The sequence below is a fragment of the Branchiostoma belcheri genome, unplaced genomic scaffold, assembly GCF_001625305.1.
Source record: "Branchiostoma belcheri isolate BF01 breed outbred unplaced genomic scaffold, Haploidv18h27 scaffold200, whole genome shotgun sequence".
In the NCBI taxonomy this organism is placed as follows: domain Eukaryota; kingdom Metazoa; phylum Chordata; class Leptocardii; order Amphioxiformes; family Branchiostomatidae; genus Branchiostoma; species Branchiostoma belcheri.
Window position 1 is genome coordinate 181,107 of NW_017803492.1, and position 17,874 is coordinate 198,980.

Consider the following 17,874-nt stretch of genomic DNA (forward strand, 5'->3'; position numbering starts at 1 on the left):
ACCAGCGTTCGAACAAACACCAATGACAGCCTGCAAATAGACATGCACAGAAACAGAACCTTACAATCAATCCGTCCAGTTTCATGAGCTTTAGTTCGCTCAAGAATAGTCTGGCACCCGTTCCCATTAAAGTATTTGACCCTTACATCCTGTTTTATTTTGGGTACTAAATACCTATCACAGGCGGCGAAACAGTGCACTGTTTTAACATGAATCTAAAGATACTAGTAGCTGTAAGTGCCGGAGTTAGTACATAAACTACACGTAGCTCAGCACAACATTGCCTCCTCGTGACCACTGTTCATACTACTGCAGCGAGTCATGTACCACAGTTAAAAAATAGAATGCCACTCATAACACATCCCGTATTATTTTGAGTAACACATTTCTGACATTGTTATGACACAAATCAAGTTAATGTCGATTCAATTTCATTCAAATGAATGTTTAAAATATTTCAACTCAAATTCATACAGTTTCTTTACATTGGTTGTACGTGCTTAAAAAAACCCTATGGCTTTCTATATCGTTTCTTAGCTAACGATGAAAGCTAGCTGTTGGTGCAGGTTGGGATGCATGGTAAGGTAACGTAAAACATGTAGCTCAGTACAGCACTGCCTCCTAGTGACTACTATATAAATTGCAGCACGACACGGAGTACTGTTAATTATCACCCATGACCCGCGTTACGCTGCGCTGAGCAGAGTATTTACATGCCCTTGAAAACTCCACCCCCTTCAGTATTCCCTCTCAAGCTTTTCACTGATAGGCGCTTGCACTTAATACCTGCTGTTAATGTTAGTCAAACTGATATACCGTATTCAATGATACATTTAAGAATTCTATAGCTTAGCTCACAAGCTTCAGTTTTAGCATAGAAAAAAAGCCTCTCTGAAACATTACAGTGAATCATTGCTATAGAAGGGAACGCATGACCTCGAGAAAAAAAAAAAACCCAAGCATTCCTCGTACTAAAGCTTCATACTGACAGGCCCTGGTTCTTGTTGAACCTTGAAATCAGAATATGCCAACTCGATAAGACTGCATCATGTTTTTTTTTTATTTTACCAGCCCTAAACTAAGACTCTGTGAACATGTACCTTTTGTTTAATTATATGTAAGGGTACACTATAAACGGTTGGCCAGTGGCTTGTGTCTGGCTGATCAAACTGAAGGGTTAACTCGGGGTCAGGGTCAAATGTAGGCGGTGCAAAAGAGCCCCCTACATTAGAACTGCAGTTGCGCCTGTCTCATGACAATAGGATAGTAATGTAGCCTGGCGACATTACACTAACAATTTAATGCTTAAGTTACCTGAACTATTTCAATCATCTTATCTGACCTCCAAATAAACACCTTATGATCTGTTGCACGGATATGCTGATATAGAAAAGTGGTCAAACAGTTCCAACCCCAAAAAAATTAGACGTAAAGAGATCTTCAAAAATATAGTATCCCCTATCACATTGCCCATATAATGAAAAGATAATGTTATTTTTCTAGCTACAACTACTTAATATGAGATACATACTAGAATGAGGAAATTTCTTCTGTTACCAACTTAATCTTCATACTAGGTTTTCCCCTAGTTGAGGAAATAAATTCTGTCGAGTCGACACCCGTTATGTTCCAAGAAAGCAAAACTGTTCTCAAAAACATTACCTTTTTTTCAACTGGTTCATGTAGAAAGCATATCCATGGAAGATGGTTTGTAAAGGAAGTGAAACAAGAGATGTTCCTCTTTGTGGTTGAATCAACTTAGCAAAATAACCATAGACTTCTGTTTATTGTGACATTCAGGAAAAAAGAGAACTATAAAACAGGATTGTTTCCTTCCTTGAAAGAGAGATATTGTAAGTCTGGGTCTGAAATATAATTGACTTCATAATATGATAACATTAAATAGATATTGACATTTAGGGATTTTTGCTGTCCTTCAAAAAACACAGTCTCTCTTAAAAAAAATACAAGGCACTTTGTGAGTCTAGTATTTGGTACCTCTAATACCATTTCACATCTAAATTCATCAAATATGGCTTTTTAAACCGTTCAAGTCAAATTACACCTTGGACATGAACATCAGAGGTTTTCCTGCTTGACAACTGTTAAACTTAAAATAACCTGTCTGTTAAATCTTGATCTGTAAAACAGGAATTTAGTATTGAACCACATATTTTATATGTGACCATATATCACATGCCCCATGTAGATCTAATAAATTTCATTTTACTCTGGTTGGCACCTATGTACATCACTACAGTCATATATAATATATACTTACAGGTACATGTCTATAGACTATCTCAGATTGTCTTATTTTCCTGCATAAGCTAGGTAATACTATGTATATATGCATTGAGTATGCGTTGTTTTGCTATGGAAAGGGTAGTGTTGCATAATATATAGTAAATTTAACGCGTACTATAGTTAACTGCAGAGTATACAGATTGTGTGTGACGATTATTGGGAATATTGGTTCCACACTGTGCATGTATGTATTAGTCCCACTGAACATTTCGAGGTTTTTGCTGGCGCAAATGTATGTCATTTTCATCTTATACATTAAGCACTACACTGCCTTTACATTTCGCATTCTTATGTGTACCCTCAAAAACATGTGTATTTTGTATAAAGCTATACCCATGTGTGTAATTCACTACTAGTCATTTTTACAACTAAAGTTCACCATACTACATAAAATATGTAGCCATGCTATACAGTAGACAGACGAATTCACCATTTGCATTCCAGCAGAAAACGCTGCACTTCCGGTTCCATAATGGCTACAGCACCTTACATCCCCACTTTTTTCAGCTATTATTGCACTGTTAATTTGATGTCTTTTTGACGTCCTTTAAGGACGAACTACATGAAAATTTGACAATCATAACCTTAAGCTTTATGTGGCATTGGCACAGCATAAAACAAAGATAACCATGTTCCCATTATGGCTCTGTATTTAATGGCGGCCTCCCTTATAACTACTTATGTGCCCATCACCCACCCCAAACCTGGCCCCTCGAGTCACAAAAAGGGCACGGTTTTTCGAGTGAATTATTGTTGCATTTTGTTTTCCACCAGACATTGTGCCAGAGAAAGGTGACACTCTGTAAAAACACCATGTCAGTCCTTATAAGGTGCTGCCAGGGGCTGAATATAGCAAGATACAGGTTGTTTTTTTTTTTACTGTGTCATTATTAGTAGGGACACCACTTGCTTGTTTCACTTTGAAATGGACAAAAAACACGTAGATAGCCAGGTTTGACTAAAAAGAAGAAAAGCTGCACCATATCAAACTAGGATCTCATCATGTGATGAAAAAAGGCCCAGATTCTCTAGCCTATAACAATTATGTGAAAGAAGCTAATCCTTGTGAGATGGTGTCTCAATAAAGCAGGCTACAGGGAAGTACTGACCTGGCTTGTTTGTTTCTTGTGACTAATTTTCTAGCGGCTGAAGTGTAATTGAAAGAAACATAAACATGGTGACGTTGACTTTAAGACAGATCTGGTAGAGAAAATTATTTTCAAGTCCCCAATATGGTAGCACAGTAGAGTAGGTTGGAATGTATTTTGGAATATAAATAAAAAGACAGATCTTCCACAAGAGTGACTAGAATACATGTAATTATACCAAAGCATTAAACATATCACAAACTTATGGATAACCTAATGGTGAAAATTCTATACACGAAAATATCATTTTTGATGAACTGAATTTGTGCTATTAATAACTTACACCTTTGTACCTGACATGCAGCAGAGACTGTGTAAACGTTCCAATGTCGATAGCTAAATCTCCCAACCTCTCTAGTTGGTTACCTCCTAAAGGTGGAAGCCTACATGGCAGAGAACTGCGATCAAAGCAGAACTTCCCGCAGTTTAGCTAAATAACGTCTAGGTTTTACTCTATTGTCAAGTTGCTGAGCCATTTTTTAATAAATCTTAATGTATACCATTCCCCGATTCAGCCATGTAAGGCTGTAATGGTATTTGCGTTGTATATAGTAGATGAAGAAACCAGTTCAGATAGATGTGGTTCTACATTCAACAGAACATATCATAAGGTAAAGCAAATTGAACTTTTACAGTCGTAGTTTCATCTTTTAAACATGCTTGTACTGTGTATTTTGGTATCTTTTCTTCCTATTAAAATGCCACGTACTTGCAATGGAAAAGGGTTGGACTTGTTTGGAAAGACATCTCTCCGATTCTACGTAATACAGCTTAAAAATTTAGAACAACCATTGGCAAGTAAATAGACAGCAGGTGTGACTTTTGTGACGAAACTCCACATACCTTATCTCAAGTCCTGACCTAAACTAGTATGTAATCATGTAGAATCAACTACATTCTCTAACCAGGGAAAATACCTTTAAAGAATGTCTCTATCTTAAGATAATAACCCAATAAACCAGGTTACAGACCTGTCTTTCTGTTCACCTTTTTTTTTTCATTTCCCTCTCGATCTGATCTACTGAACTAAGCTGATCACCTTTTTATATAATAAAAATACCTCTATTAAACTTTTATGCTTTAACACACAGATCATTGTGATGCAATAGTTCTTACTGCCATTATAGTAATACAAAACTGCTATCAAACTTAATTTACATGGTCTAATGTAAAATTATTTACATGTTCAACCCCTTCAAGCTTTACAAGACAGTTGTAATTTTGTAAACAGATGATGCATATAGTGCATATTTTATCTAATGGCAGAATATCTATATTGTATATCTTTGCTATTTAAATAACAATACCCAAGACACTTACATTGTATACAATTGAATAAAAAATCCTCTCGTCGCATCAAAGGCAAATCAAGTCCACACTCGTCTTCTATCTTTATATGCTTCTGTAACATGTTTTATGTAATCTTGTATTGTATATCTTTTGCTTTTCAAATAACAAAACCAAAGACACTTATATTGTATACAACTGAATAAAAAAATTGTCGTATCAAAGGCAAGTGAGTTCCACACTAGTCTTCTATATTTATATGCTTCTGTATCATAATTGCATTCACATACTACATTAACTATAAAGGGCATTTGCGCGCAAGGAAATAAAACATATTTAATTTCATCTCCTCTTTCAAACATACCTTGTACAAAAAGTTTCAAAAAATAACATCTCCCCAAAAGTAAGCTACAGTATTACCATGTTACTGTAGTGTGAAAAAGAGTCTACCCTACTCGACCTCAATCAATATTGTTCAATCACGGAATCTCTCATGTAAAATGGACCAGCCTGAAACGCGAAAACTAACGCAAAAATGGGATTTGGAAAATTTACCCCTTTAAATATGGACTCTAGGCGGCTCCCCATTATGGTATGAACCAATTAGTATGGAAACACTTCTACAGAAAAGCTGGACTTTTTTTATGATGATCTAGATGTAGGATGCCTTTTACTAAGTTGGTTTCTTCTACTAGCTTTAATGACTTGTCCACCCCCAACCTAATATGGAAAATTCAAAGTTAAATTTTAAAACCACTACCCCTTTTACTTGAGAATAGATCATTACATCGCCAGTGTACCCCATTTAGCAAGATAGACCAGTTTGAAAGATTTCAAGAAAAAATATCGACTTTATAATAATGGAATGTTCCAGTGACCGGCATGTTGATTTACATGGATCAGATTATTAAAATAAATGTACAGTAAAAATACTTTTTTTATAATCACCCTAGTCTAAAATTGAATTTCTTCTGATCTTTTCTCGAAAAATGGCAACAAAACACGAAGGCAAACCAAACAAAAAAATCTTAATCCTGTGTAAAAAAAATGTAAGTATTTTCTTGCAATTCCTTTTTTTATAAAAAAAAATATCTGGGGAATTTGCTCACTTGTACTCCATATCTTGTCGAAAAGCGGCCAATCGTCCAAACAAGTATTAAATCAAGAAAAAGGAAGGAATTCATTCATACATACTAAATTTCAGATAAGTTAGGGGGGGGGGATCATGAACTCGATTTTTAAAAGGGTATAGGAGGAAACATGAGAAACTATATATGCCACCCATACTTGCCGTATAGAGTGAACTATAATGAAACGCTAACTTTTAATCTCAATGCACATCGAGGAGAACTGTGAGGGGAAAGGATCAGTAGATGGAAAACCCTGACAGGGAGATGACCACAAGTCTTCTTGGTCATCACCAAACTGTGCAAAAAAGGACTGTGAGTGAAACGGATCTTCTTGCTGATCGGTGAAGTCGAGGAATACTTCAGAAGGCGGCTTGAAGTATTCTGCCATTTCTGCATACATTTGGCTGGCCCTTTCACGGTCGGCTTCCAACTTGACAGGATCATGACCTGTGGATAAGAGATTGATGGGTATTTATTACTCCAGCAAAAATGCACAAACATAAAGGACTCTCTCTATCCGTTTCTAAGGTAAACGTTCTGTTAAAATAACAAGAGAGAAGATATTTTTTTCTGGGAGAAAACAGCAGACAATACAAATTGCTGCAAAAGGAACTAAAACAATTAGCCGTAAATGCTACACTGTCATTAGAAGATATCAACTAATGTTGTAAGAAAACAGCACACCTGTTTTAACATCGTTGTATTTGTCTTCGTTCTTTGCCCTGTGATTGTTAGAAGGCAGTACTAGTGTGTGTTTATTCATCTGTGTGTGTATGTATGTGTGTGTATGTGAGGGCATATATGGGGGAGGGCATATATATTTTTAATGAAAATGCTTCAAGCGACCACATCACAAAGTATCATGCAACCTTACCAATAAAGGTCCATTTGCTGTCTTCAGGAACATCCGCTGTTTTCTGTTAAGCAAAAAACAAATATCTGTAAATTCAAATAAAGTGTTAAATTAGTGTCGATGTTTTTAACAATTAGCACACAGAAGGTTCATACCTTTAACATTATGACATCCTTAAAACGCAAGATATTCCACAGATAAAATTAATGGCTTGAAACAGTCAGTTAGCCTTTAGTACACTGCTTCTTACTATGTAAATATTCATGATAACATCAACGGATATTTTGCAGGGAAACTATGTTTCATTATTAGTCATTTTGATTTGATTATATGACAGATACCCGATCGCGCATGGATTTTCGTCCTTTTCCCCAAAAAGCTTTTGACCATACTGTAAATCGTACAAAGAAACTGCAAGTTGAGAAAACATATGCCATGAATTGAAAAATTAAAAAAAAAAGGTTGAAAACAATACTAATGTTTAAGAATAGTCACCTTTGCTAAGAGCAAAAATACCTCCACAGGTCCAATTCCACCTGCACTAGCATGTACATTCAGCTTTTTTCAACCCGTACTCGAATAATCTAGAAAAAATTCTAGTACTTACACATTCTTCAAAAGTTCCAGCAGCACAGGGCAAGCTCCTCACATCGTTTGGTCGTGCTAAGTAGTAGTCGAAAAATGTCGGGTTATATGGACAGCCATGGTTTGCAAAGTCCGAGAGATTGTTCGCCACGTTATAAACTATCTCATCTTCGTCCATGTAAACCTTCCCACTTTGTGACCCTACCATTACTACAGCATCGTCCTCGATGTACCCGATAACTACCAGTTTCTCTGGTGGGTTGACGTATTCAAAGCCACATTCCCACACCCTGAAACGCTCCATGTCACTTGAGCCTCCTTCACAAGGGGTGAGTGTCTCTCCCTTTATACCGTATGGGACGGAGGTACTGTCGTATTCTTCGAAGAAGTCTTTCATCTTCTTGGGGTTTCTGTAGGCCAAACTTACTAACTCCTTCTTGAGTTTGGCCTCCTTACTTTCGATGGGCAGGATATGCTTCGCTAGTTCTGTCTGGTGAAGGATGTGGTCGTTCCACAGGGCAGTCTGTAGGCCAATGTCATACGTTATGGGTGCATTTTCACACATCTGGTGAATCAGCGTATCGAAAACGTCGTCATCCAAAAGACGCCCAAGCTGTAGTTTTCGACCGAATTCCAAGAAAATGTCCCGGTTGCTACAAAATATTTTGTTGCTGTCGGTTTTAGTCAGCGTCTGGTTGTCTCTACTCTTCAGGAGAATTCGAACAAGCTTGTTAGAGACGGGATTCGTCAAGACATCCACTTCAAAAGTCGACTTCGTACCTTGAATCACCCCGATCCGGTTGACAAGCAGACTGTACATGGGTACTAGAGCGCGTGGTAACAGCGCCATCGCCATTTTCACTTGTACCGGGCTGGTGTTGCTACGACGACAAACTACGGGACTCCTTTTCCCTGACAGGGATGGCTGTTTTGCCCGATTAAAACTCTTCAAAGCTTTTGGAATAAAAAGGTTTGAAGAGTTCTAATGGCGATACCTATTCCGTTCCTAAGACTGTGTGGACACGGCAGGAAACGGCTGTCTTCTTTTGGGGTACAAATATGGCGACCGACAAACAGGTTTTATCCAGTCACCGCCACGTCAGGTGATATATGGCTAGGTCATGTGATGTTGATCGGCCGCGTCCCTTGTTCCCATGATGCATTAGCTGAGATAATTACGAACAGAAAAACCCAGCAACATTGACCCTATATTTTTAATTTATGATGTATCGCCTACGTGTGGAACCAACTTTTTTTCCATGTTGTCATCCCTAGTGTAATTCCATCATATTCATAGTGTAGTTCATCTCAATTTTATGCTCTTTCAGAAGCAATCTCTACTGAAATACCTTAGCCCTAATCATTATTAGGATACCGATTACAATCCTGATTTTCTATTATCTTTAACTTATTACCAGACTCTAGCGAGACTGATTACTGTACGATGTATCATATTTATATATGTTCCCTGTTAGATTGATTTACTTATATATAAATGTCCTAAATCGGTGTTGGAACTTCAAAGCTGACCTTTAGTCGGCCAACAGTACATAACAGTAATGAGAATGAACAGCTTGATCATTAGCATGGAATCATTGTAAACACCCAAAACAATCCCGTAATGCCTTAAACAATTTAGAGTAAATAATCATAAAGTGACCACACTAGTGAGACAACAGATTTTGATTTAAAACAACAACTCCAGAGTAATAGTATAATACACTGGATCGTTGTGAGTAACCACAATGAAAGGCTAAAAATATGTCTGGCCCACGTGGGCAGGCTTGGCAGTGCGTGACTTTCGTCCAATCCTGGACTCGAACGACTTTCACCGAAACTGACTCATCAGCTTAAATGTGACGGAAGTAACCTCAATGTAACGCCAGGTAGAAGTCCATAAGAATTCTGAGGTGCTACAGAAGAACTCACTCTGAGTAACGCTCCCCATGGCTCAACATGCACAACGGGTAGCGTTTATAGAGAAACAGTTAGACGTTTTCATGGAAGTATATACGAAGGAAGTTATTACGAAGTTGAAGCAGATTGTTGTTCAGCCACAACAATTTTTACAGCAACTGAACGCAAATGTAAGTATCACCACGTGGCATTCATTTTAAATTCTCTCATGTGCACACGAAGCAAATTTCTTCTTCATGATGCAGTATACAGATAGCTCCTGAGTATCTGGCACTAAATTCTAAATTAAAAGGTAAACATACTGGTAAAATGGGGCGACGCGATTTAATGTAAAACTTTGTCATTTTCATATCTTTGTTTCAAACTCATAAATGATGTAGTATACGTCATCAATCCCCTTTTTTCTTTATTGTATACAATACCAACAATATCGTGATTATCATCATCGTTGTAAATGTGAAATTGTCGTTGTAATAGTCTCAGAATTTCTTATTTTTGTGTGTTTGTGGATAGAAAGTAAGTAATAACTGCTTGCTTGCTTTAAGAGCTTTGATATTAAACTGTCCTGAAGTGCAAAGTAATCAGGTTTCATAAGCCAGCTAACATAGACTTCCAGTATATATTCTTGTTTTTAGATTTTAGATCACGTGCTTTTGGGAAGACAGGGTTATACTGCAATGTAAAGATTATATCTGCATTTGATTTGCATTGAAATGATGAAATAAAAAAAAGTGTGCATAACAGTGAATTTTATTTTTTCCACTCAGGTTATGTTACTAAGGACTTTCCAAATCAATACCTTTTTCAACAACTAATTCTAATGCAGTCTGCTGTGATTGTTATATTTTCGGAGTCATGTTTTCCGTTAGTTCATTTCATTTTGTTTTTTAACAGGTTAACATATAAGCTATCGATGGTTTCTACAATATTCTATGTATGGAATCCAATGTTTTAGGTCTTGGCCCCTTGAACTGTAGCATTATACATGTAGCAAATCATGACCCTGTTTGCCAAAACACATGCAAGAAAAATGATATTGCTTCTTTGTTCAGTCGAAAAAATATATAATTTAGGGGTAAAGAAGCCCAGGTCATGAGTTCAAATCTGTTATGATATCGATGTACATGCACTTGTCGCAATTTACAACATCTAATTTGCAATGATATCTTATTGATAATAGAACATGCAAATTTAAAATTTGCGATTTTTATCAAGTGCTATATTGTTGTTTATTATATATGTTCGGAATCGCAACTTTGAAGTGAATTGGATTAAACATAAATGCCAATCTCTATCTTAAGATTAAAGTGTGAAACGGATTAACATGTAGTTCGCAGACATGCAAAGTTGATTTGACTGGATTTTTTTTTCTTTTTTTTTTCTTACAGATGATGATCAGCATGCTGTATTGGGGGGTAAAAAAACAACCAAGTGTTCGACTTCAAAACATACCTTATCTTCAAAGTGTTCCATATATTGCTGGCTACTGGACATGGTTAGAACAACATCCTACCCACCCTGCCCCGGAACCCCCCATGATAGTACTCTTGGAGGCGGTAAGCTGCTAAACTTGACTATGCGTTAAACTGAAGCTGAGCTCGTTATGTATCGCTTTCCATCTTTAATCTCATATGAGAACCTTAAATGTGATTAAAATATGAATTTAATAATAGAATCTATGTGTCATTAAATTTGTCAGACAATTGTCATTAAATTTGACACAAAAATGTCACCGCCATTATTTAAATAAAAGCCAAAAGTCTAGTCTGGATCAATTTCAAAGATCCTATACCTAGTACGTTTGTACCATAGATGCGAAAGTAGCGATATATCAGCCACTTTGTTTGGCTAATACAATCTTTATTTCTCTTGTTTACTACTATAGGTAAGCACCTTGAGGATTACGTGGCCGGCAATGAGAAACTTAATGCTAGAGCTGGTGCGGGACATTAACTTTTCTGTTAAAAAGCGGCTTGGAAAAAGGGCCAAATCCATCCTGTGTTCAACAGTAAGCATTCTTGAAATCCAATATCAAAATGGTACTTCTTGGTTTGAATGGGGCATAAGCGTTCCTTTGATGCTGAACATGGGAAAAGAAGATTATATCGAGGCAGCATGTAAGTTAAAATTCCACCCATTTGTCGGGATAAATGTTCATTTAAACAAAGATACATGTAAAGATGAAGATAACTACTTGTTTGAAAGACATGCAATACCAACCAATCCTATTCCGACTGTAAAATGTTATTCATACCAATTTCCATATCATGACAATATGAGAAGCCCATCTTATTGTACCGTTGGACCATGTAAACACTGTGTGAATCTCTACCCTCCAAAGAATGATACACTTACTAGCTTTGTTGAATATGACAACCTTCCGTTGGAGTTTCACCCAAAGTGGCCTATCGGAAACTGTGCAGAAAATGCAGCTTTCAGCAAAGTTTTCTATAACATACGGCTTCACTGCATGGTCCAAAGGTGTGATACAATTGATAATATGTTAGGTGAGCTTGGCATAAGACCACGAGCCTTTGTACATTAACCATGTCAAGTGCATATGATACAAAGAGTAGCATCGTCATAATATGCGTTATCTTTAGCTATAAAAACGTTATCTTCTTCCCAAAGCTCACTAAGTAGTATTACTTCATTTCACAACATTGTTATAGAAATACAGATGTACTTCAAATATACTAGTAGCTCATGTTAAATCAAATTTGGGTTATGCAGCCTCAGGTACCAGTGTGTGTGCCATTCAGATCAGATGAAAGTTCCATTGCGCTTTGGTTTATTTGTTTATTATTAATTTCCTCCACTTTTTGCAAAACATGCTCTCTACAGTAGTGGATGTTGATGCATAATGTCGGATTTTTTCTATATTTTATTTGGTCTATATTCATGACATTTGCTGTAGTGTGACCACAAATGCTATTGACTGAACATTTTAAGGAGTTTTAGTTACGTGATTTGTAATAAACATATAAAGAATATTTAGATTGCGTTTGAATATTACCAGGCATCCTGATGCCAAATTGTATGTGTTTGTCATACTGTATGTGATATTGTTTTCTTTTAGTTTGCCAAAATGCACCGAATATCCTTGTAGTCCATCATTGTATCCTACCTGACTTCCTTGTTTGGACAATAAAGACGGGCGGTTTTGACAACCTCGACATAACTGTGCAATTACCACACAATAAAGAAAGGAATAAGCAAGTACCATTTCAGGTTCTGTAATTTAATGGCCGCCTCTCTTATGTGCGATTCCCCAACGCTGGCCCCCAAGCCCCCAAAGGGCTCCGTAACTAGTAAACGGTTGGTGGGCTTTGTTTCCCACCAGCCATTGTGTTGCCAGAGAAAGGTGATACTCTCTAAACACCCCATCTCAGTCCTGATAAGGTGTTGCCAACATAGTTACTTTTCCCTTGTACCATTATCGGGTCGGGTCTTTTAGTCGGGTGACTTGCTTGTTTTAAATTACAATGTAAGACAACCGTTGGAAAGGGTAGACAGATGCCCTGAGAAGAAACGTTACATGTCTAAGCTCAAATTCGTGACTACCATGTAATCATGCAGTAAATTAGAATCTCTTGTCAAGGAAAATTATCTTAAATATTCATACGTGATTATAACTCAGGCTGGCAATTCTAAAATGGTTTATGCTGGCAAATAAAATTGTAACTTTGATTTTAAGACAGATCTGAAAGGAATAAAATTATCTTATAGTCCCTTACGTGGTACGAAGACAGATGTCTACAAAGGACACTGGAATGCATTTCTTATCAGCAAAGGACATTCTTTATTCAAATGAACAACCTCTTAACAAGTACTAGTACACAACAGTCAATTGATAATATCATAAAACCTACACGTATATACAAGAAAAGCATATCCATGACATGGAAAGAATGTAAGTTTTCTCCATTAAATTTGCTTAATTAGATTTTGTGTAAATTTTAAGTACAAGTTGCTAATTTTAGCTATTCCAAGTAATTTTCGTCTGTTCTAAAATGAAAACAAATTCTGTTCACCGGTATTTGAATTTTTATTTTGATCAGATTTACTGACAAAAACATGTTGACATCTACTGACAATCCACGTGAGACGAGCTCATTTTGGGGCAACACCAGAAAATATCAGACAGTAAACGTAATCTTTAACATTCGTAATTTCAGCAATTTAAACACACCAGTACTGTGTATTTTGTTATTTCTCCTTTCTGAATGTCACCCACAATAGTAGTAATGGAGTAGATTTGATTGAAACATTTTTTTCTAAAGGGATGAACAAAAATGGCCTTGATGTATCGTATCAATTTACATATAAAGAAATAAATAGACATTAAGTGACTTTAATGGAAATACTACATACCTACACGTACCTCCTGGCCTGGCTGTAATCATGCAGAATTTACTACATTCTCTAGCCATGGAATTACATTTGACGAATGTTTATCCCTGTAAGATAATAGCCCAATAAAAGCTGGTTACTGACATGCCTTGATGTTCACAGTTCTTTTAATGTCCCCCAGATCTGACTTTCTAACAGATAACTACTTTACGTTTTGTATAATAGAAGAACTTCATTGAACTCTTGTTCTCTAGCCTAAGCACAACTCAAGTTACAACGTATGAATGCTACATGACCTTAATCAACATGGGTTGTTCAATCATGAAATCTCCCAGCGACATCACCATATCAAATGGACCAACGTTCAACCTGAACACATCTCCCTGCATAAAAACTGACTTAAAAATATACACCTCTCTTTAAAACGAACTCTTCCAGCTGTCTCGTATTATGCTATGAACATTTAAAGCACTTTCACCCAAAAAATTAACTTTTAATGATAACCTTACTATAAAGTCAAAGTTTAAAGAAAAGCATGCCCTCCACAAAAAAATGACAAGGGTGGCAAAACAGCTAAAAAGGAAAGTAGCAGTTTAAAGAAGTTTGAGGAATAAAGTTGCCCTCAACTTTAAAAAAAATGACAGGGGTGGCAAACCTTAAAAGGAAAATAGCAAAAACCGACCCTCGTAAGATTTTCAGGCGAATTAAAATATTTGACCATTCGCTCACTAAATTTCAGATTATCATTCAGAGACTAAACTATACAGTTTTCCTAAAAATAACAAACAAATAAAAACCATTTCAAAATGTAAAACATGTCCCGCTCTACATGTATCACTATACAAAATAAGAACTGGCATGTAATTGACAAAAGGGCAGAAAAAGAAACATAAGAAAAACATATGTGACACTTATGCTTGTGGTATGGAGCAACAAAAAGGCTAACTTTTAATTTCAATGCACATCGAGGAGAACTGTGAGGGGAAAGGATCAGTAGATGGAAAACCCTTACAGGGAGATGACCACAAGTCTTCTTGACCATCACCGAACTGTGCAAAAAAGGACTGTGAGTGAAACGGATCTTCTTGCTGATCGGTGAAGTCGAGGAATACTTCAGAAGGCGGCTTGAAGTATTCTGCCATTTCCGCATACATTTGGCTGGCCCTTTCACGGTCGGCTTCCAGCTGGTCAGGATCATGACCTGTGGATAAGAGATTGATGGATCTTTACTACTACGGCAAAGCTGTACAAACACAAAGCTATCTCTCTATCCGTTTCTGAAGTAAATAGTTCTGTGAAACAAAACAGAAGATATATATAACAGAAAATATAGACAATTCAAAATAGCTTCAAAGGTAAATAAAAAACAAATGTTGTTTTGTCATTAGAAGGTGTTTAACAGTGTGTGTGTGTGTGTGTGTGTGTGTGTGTGTGTGTGTGTGTGTGTGTGTGTGTGTGTGTGTGTGTGTGTGTGTGTGTGTGTGTGTGTGTGTATGTGGGCATATATTAATTTCCAAGCAACTTCTATGGTGGCAAAACAGAGTATCAAATTGGCCATGCTATATCCAATCACCGGGGAGGGTACCGGGTCCATACACCACCCAATGTGTATTTAGACACTCTAGGATCTGTATGAAAATTAAGAATATATGTTTGAATGAAAATACCTCTGTCGACCACATCACAGAGTATCATGCAGCCTTACCAATAAAGGTCCATTTGCTGTCTTCAGGAACATCTGCTGTTTTGTCCTGTGATGGAAACAAGCTAACGATAAGTGAACCAAAAACGAAAGTTGTTATTCTGTAAATTCGAAAACAAGCTTTAAATCTGATTATGTTTTTAACAATTAGAACAGCCATCCTTAATACGCAAGGTATTTCACAGACAAAATATTAACTGCTTACAAGTCATTTGTTTTTAGTTTATAAATCATTTCATGACTGGATATGGTCATGACACATTCAATGACAAATTCAAGTTACTTCAACTTACTTTATGCGTCCACTAACGCAGGGGACAAATACAGGACAGAATAATAGTTAAGTGCCTTCTTCGAGGGCATCGGTGGCATGTCAGGAGAAGTCATTTACTAATAGGTCTTAATACAATGCTTTTTACAACGAATATTTTTTTCATAAAAATACGTTGATTTTAAGCCATTTTAATTCCAAAATATTTGTTCCCGCACAAATTTTAGTCCGGCTATACTGATAATTGTACAGAGCAGCAAATTGAGCAAACATATGCCATAAATACTAATAGATAAAAAAAAATGTAAAACAATACTAAAGTCGTAAAATAGTCACATTGATAAGATCAGGCAGATGTTAAAAATACCTCCACAGGTCCAATTCCGCCTGCACTAGCATGTACATTCAGCTTTTTTTCAACCCGTACTCGAATAATCTAGAAAAAATTCTAGTACTTACACATTCTTCAAAAGTTCCAGCAGCACAGGGCAAGCTCCTCACATCGTTTGGTCGTGCTAAGTAGTAGTCGAAAAATGTCGGGTTATATGGACAGCCATGGTTTGCAAAGTCCGAGAGATTGTTCGCCACGTTATAAACTATCTCATCTTCGTCCATGTAAACCTTCCCACTTTGTGACCCTACCATTACTACAGCATCGTCCTCGATGTACCCGATAACTACCAGTTTCTCTGGTGGGTTGACGTATTCAAAGCCACATTCCCACACCCTGAAACGTTCCATGTCACTTGAGCCTCCTTCCCAAGGGGTGAATGTCTCTCCGTTTAAACCATATGGGACGGAGGTACTGTCGTATTCTTCGAAGAAGTCTTTCATCTTCTTGGGGTTTCTGTAGGCCAAACTTACTAACTCCTTCTTGAGTTTGGCCTCCTTACTTTCGATGGGCAGGATATGCTTCGCTAGTTCTGTCTGGTGAAGGATGTGGTCGTTCCACAGGGCAGTCTGTAGGCCAATGTCATACGTTATGGGTGCATTTTCACACATCTGGTGAATCAGCGTATCGAAAACGTCGTCATCCAAAAGACGCCCCAGTTGCAGTTGTCGACCAAATTCCAGAAAAGTTTCCTGGTTACTCATAAAGAATTCGTTGCTAACCGTTTCCGTCAACGTACGCGTTGTACTGTTTCTACTTCGCAAGACAATACGAGCAAGCTTCTTTGTGATAGGATTCGTCAAGATATCCACCTCAAAAGTCGACTTCGTACCTTTAAGCACCCCGACAAACACATTATACGTCGGTGCCCGTGGTAACAGCGCCATTGTCATTTTCCTTAAGTTCGGTGTTAAATTAGGCCACGACACTGAACTGACAATCCTTTCCCGAAAAGTACTTGAGGTTAAACATTTTAAATCCAAAGGTTTTTAAAGTTCTAAAGGCGGTATACCTTTACCGTTCCTACGACTGTGTGGACATGGCAGAAAACGGCTGTCTTCTTTTGGGGTGCAAATATGGCGACCGACAAACAGGTTTTATCCAGTCACCGCCACGTCAGGTGATATATGGCTAGGTCATGTGATGTAGATCGACCGCGTCACCTGTTTCCATGACGCAATAGGAAAGAGTATGCGGCACAAACAAAAAAAAAAACAGAAAACCTCAACCGTATATTGTCAAAACAAAAATGTCAAACTATAAAGAATCAACATATCTTTACATCAAATGTTTTCCTAAATGAATATCTGTTGAATTGTGTGCAAGAATACTTACATGTTACACATGTCAAATATCAATATCTCGCAACCGTTCCCGTAGTTGTTTGTCACCCATTTTGGCCCAACTGCGTCGTCCCTTCTTCAAAGGCAATATGCTTCAACCTATACACTCTTCTCACTCATTTTTTTTTGTTATTATTCAGGACACAAGACACCAATTCTTTCTGGGCCCCAAGGTAGAACCGGATTGCTATACGATGATTTTCGCGCGTCATTTTAAGCGTCTGTCCTGATACTATGTGAAAAGTAACATCAAATCGTCTGATACCCTCACCCTACCTAATACCTGCCCAGAAGAGAACAAGAAATAGCCATGCATTCAAGTACCAGAGTTATCAACCTAGGATTGAGGTGTTCAAGAATTCATTCTTTCCTAGAACTATCGCAGAGTGGAACTCACTGTCACCAAGTACAGTAGGGGCATTGTCAATAGATAGCTTTAAACAATGTCTAGAGCTAGAAGTTCAAGGGTTAGGTGTAACAAGTCGATCGGTGTAATATAGTCAGCTGCCGCCGCGCCGCGTGCCTGCGAAGCTGGTGTGTTACGCGGAAAGGCGGTTATACCGGCTATACAGATACAGATACAGATA

General features: G+C 37.4%; 2 protein-coding genes across 2 annotated transcripts; both read right to left on the bottom strand.

Annotated features, from left to right (window-relative positions):
- Positions 1-5,840: 5,840 nt before the first annotated feature.
- Positions 5,841-8,382, bottom strand: LOC109469370. The gene is made up of 4 exons (XM_019767873.1): positions 7,333-8,382; positions 6,896-6,898; positions 6,747-6,789; positions 5,841-6,319 (listed from the first exon to the last, which is right to left on the bottom strand). The coding sequence occupies exons 1-4, from the start codon at positions 8,164-8,166 to the stop codon at positions 6,060-6,062; spliced, it is 1,140 nt and encodes a 379-aa protein (XP_019623432.1). The 5' UTR covers positions 8,167-8,382; the 3' UTR covers positions 5,841-6,059.
- A 4,702-nt stretch (positions 8,383-13,084) lies between these two features.
- Positions 13,085-17,034, bottom strand: LOC109469378. The gene is made up of 3 exons (XM_019767879.1): positions 16,013-17,034; positions 15,286-15,331; positions 13,085-14,781 (listed from the first exon to the last, which is right to left on the bottom strand). The coding sequence occupies exons 1-3, from the start codon at positions 16,835-16,837 to the stop codon at positions 14,522-14,524; spliced, it is 1,131 nt and encodes a 376-aa protein (XP_019623438.1). The 5' UTR covers positions 16,838-17,034; the 3' UTR covers positions 13,085-14,521.
- Between the last annotated feature and the right edge of the window lie 840 nt (positions 17,035-17,874).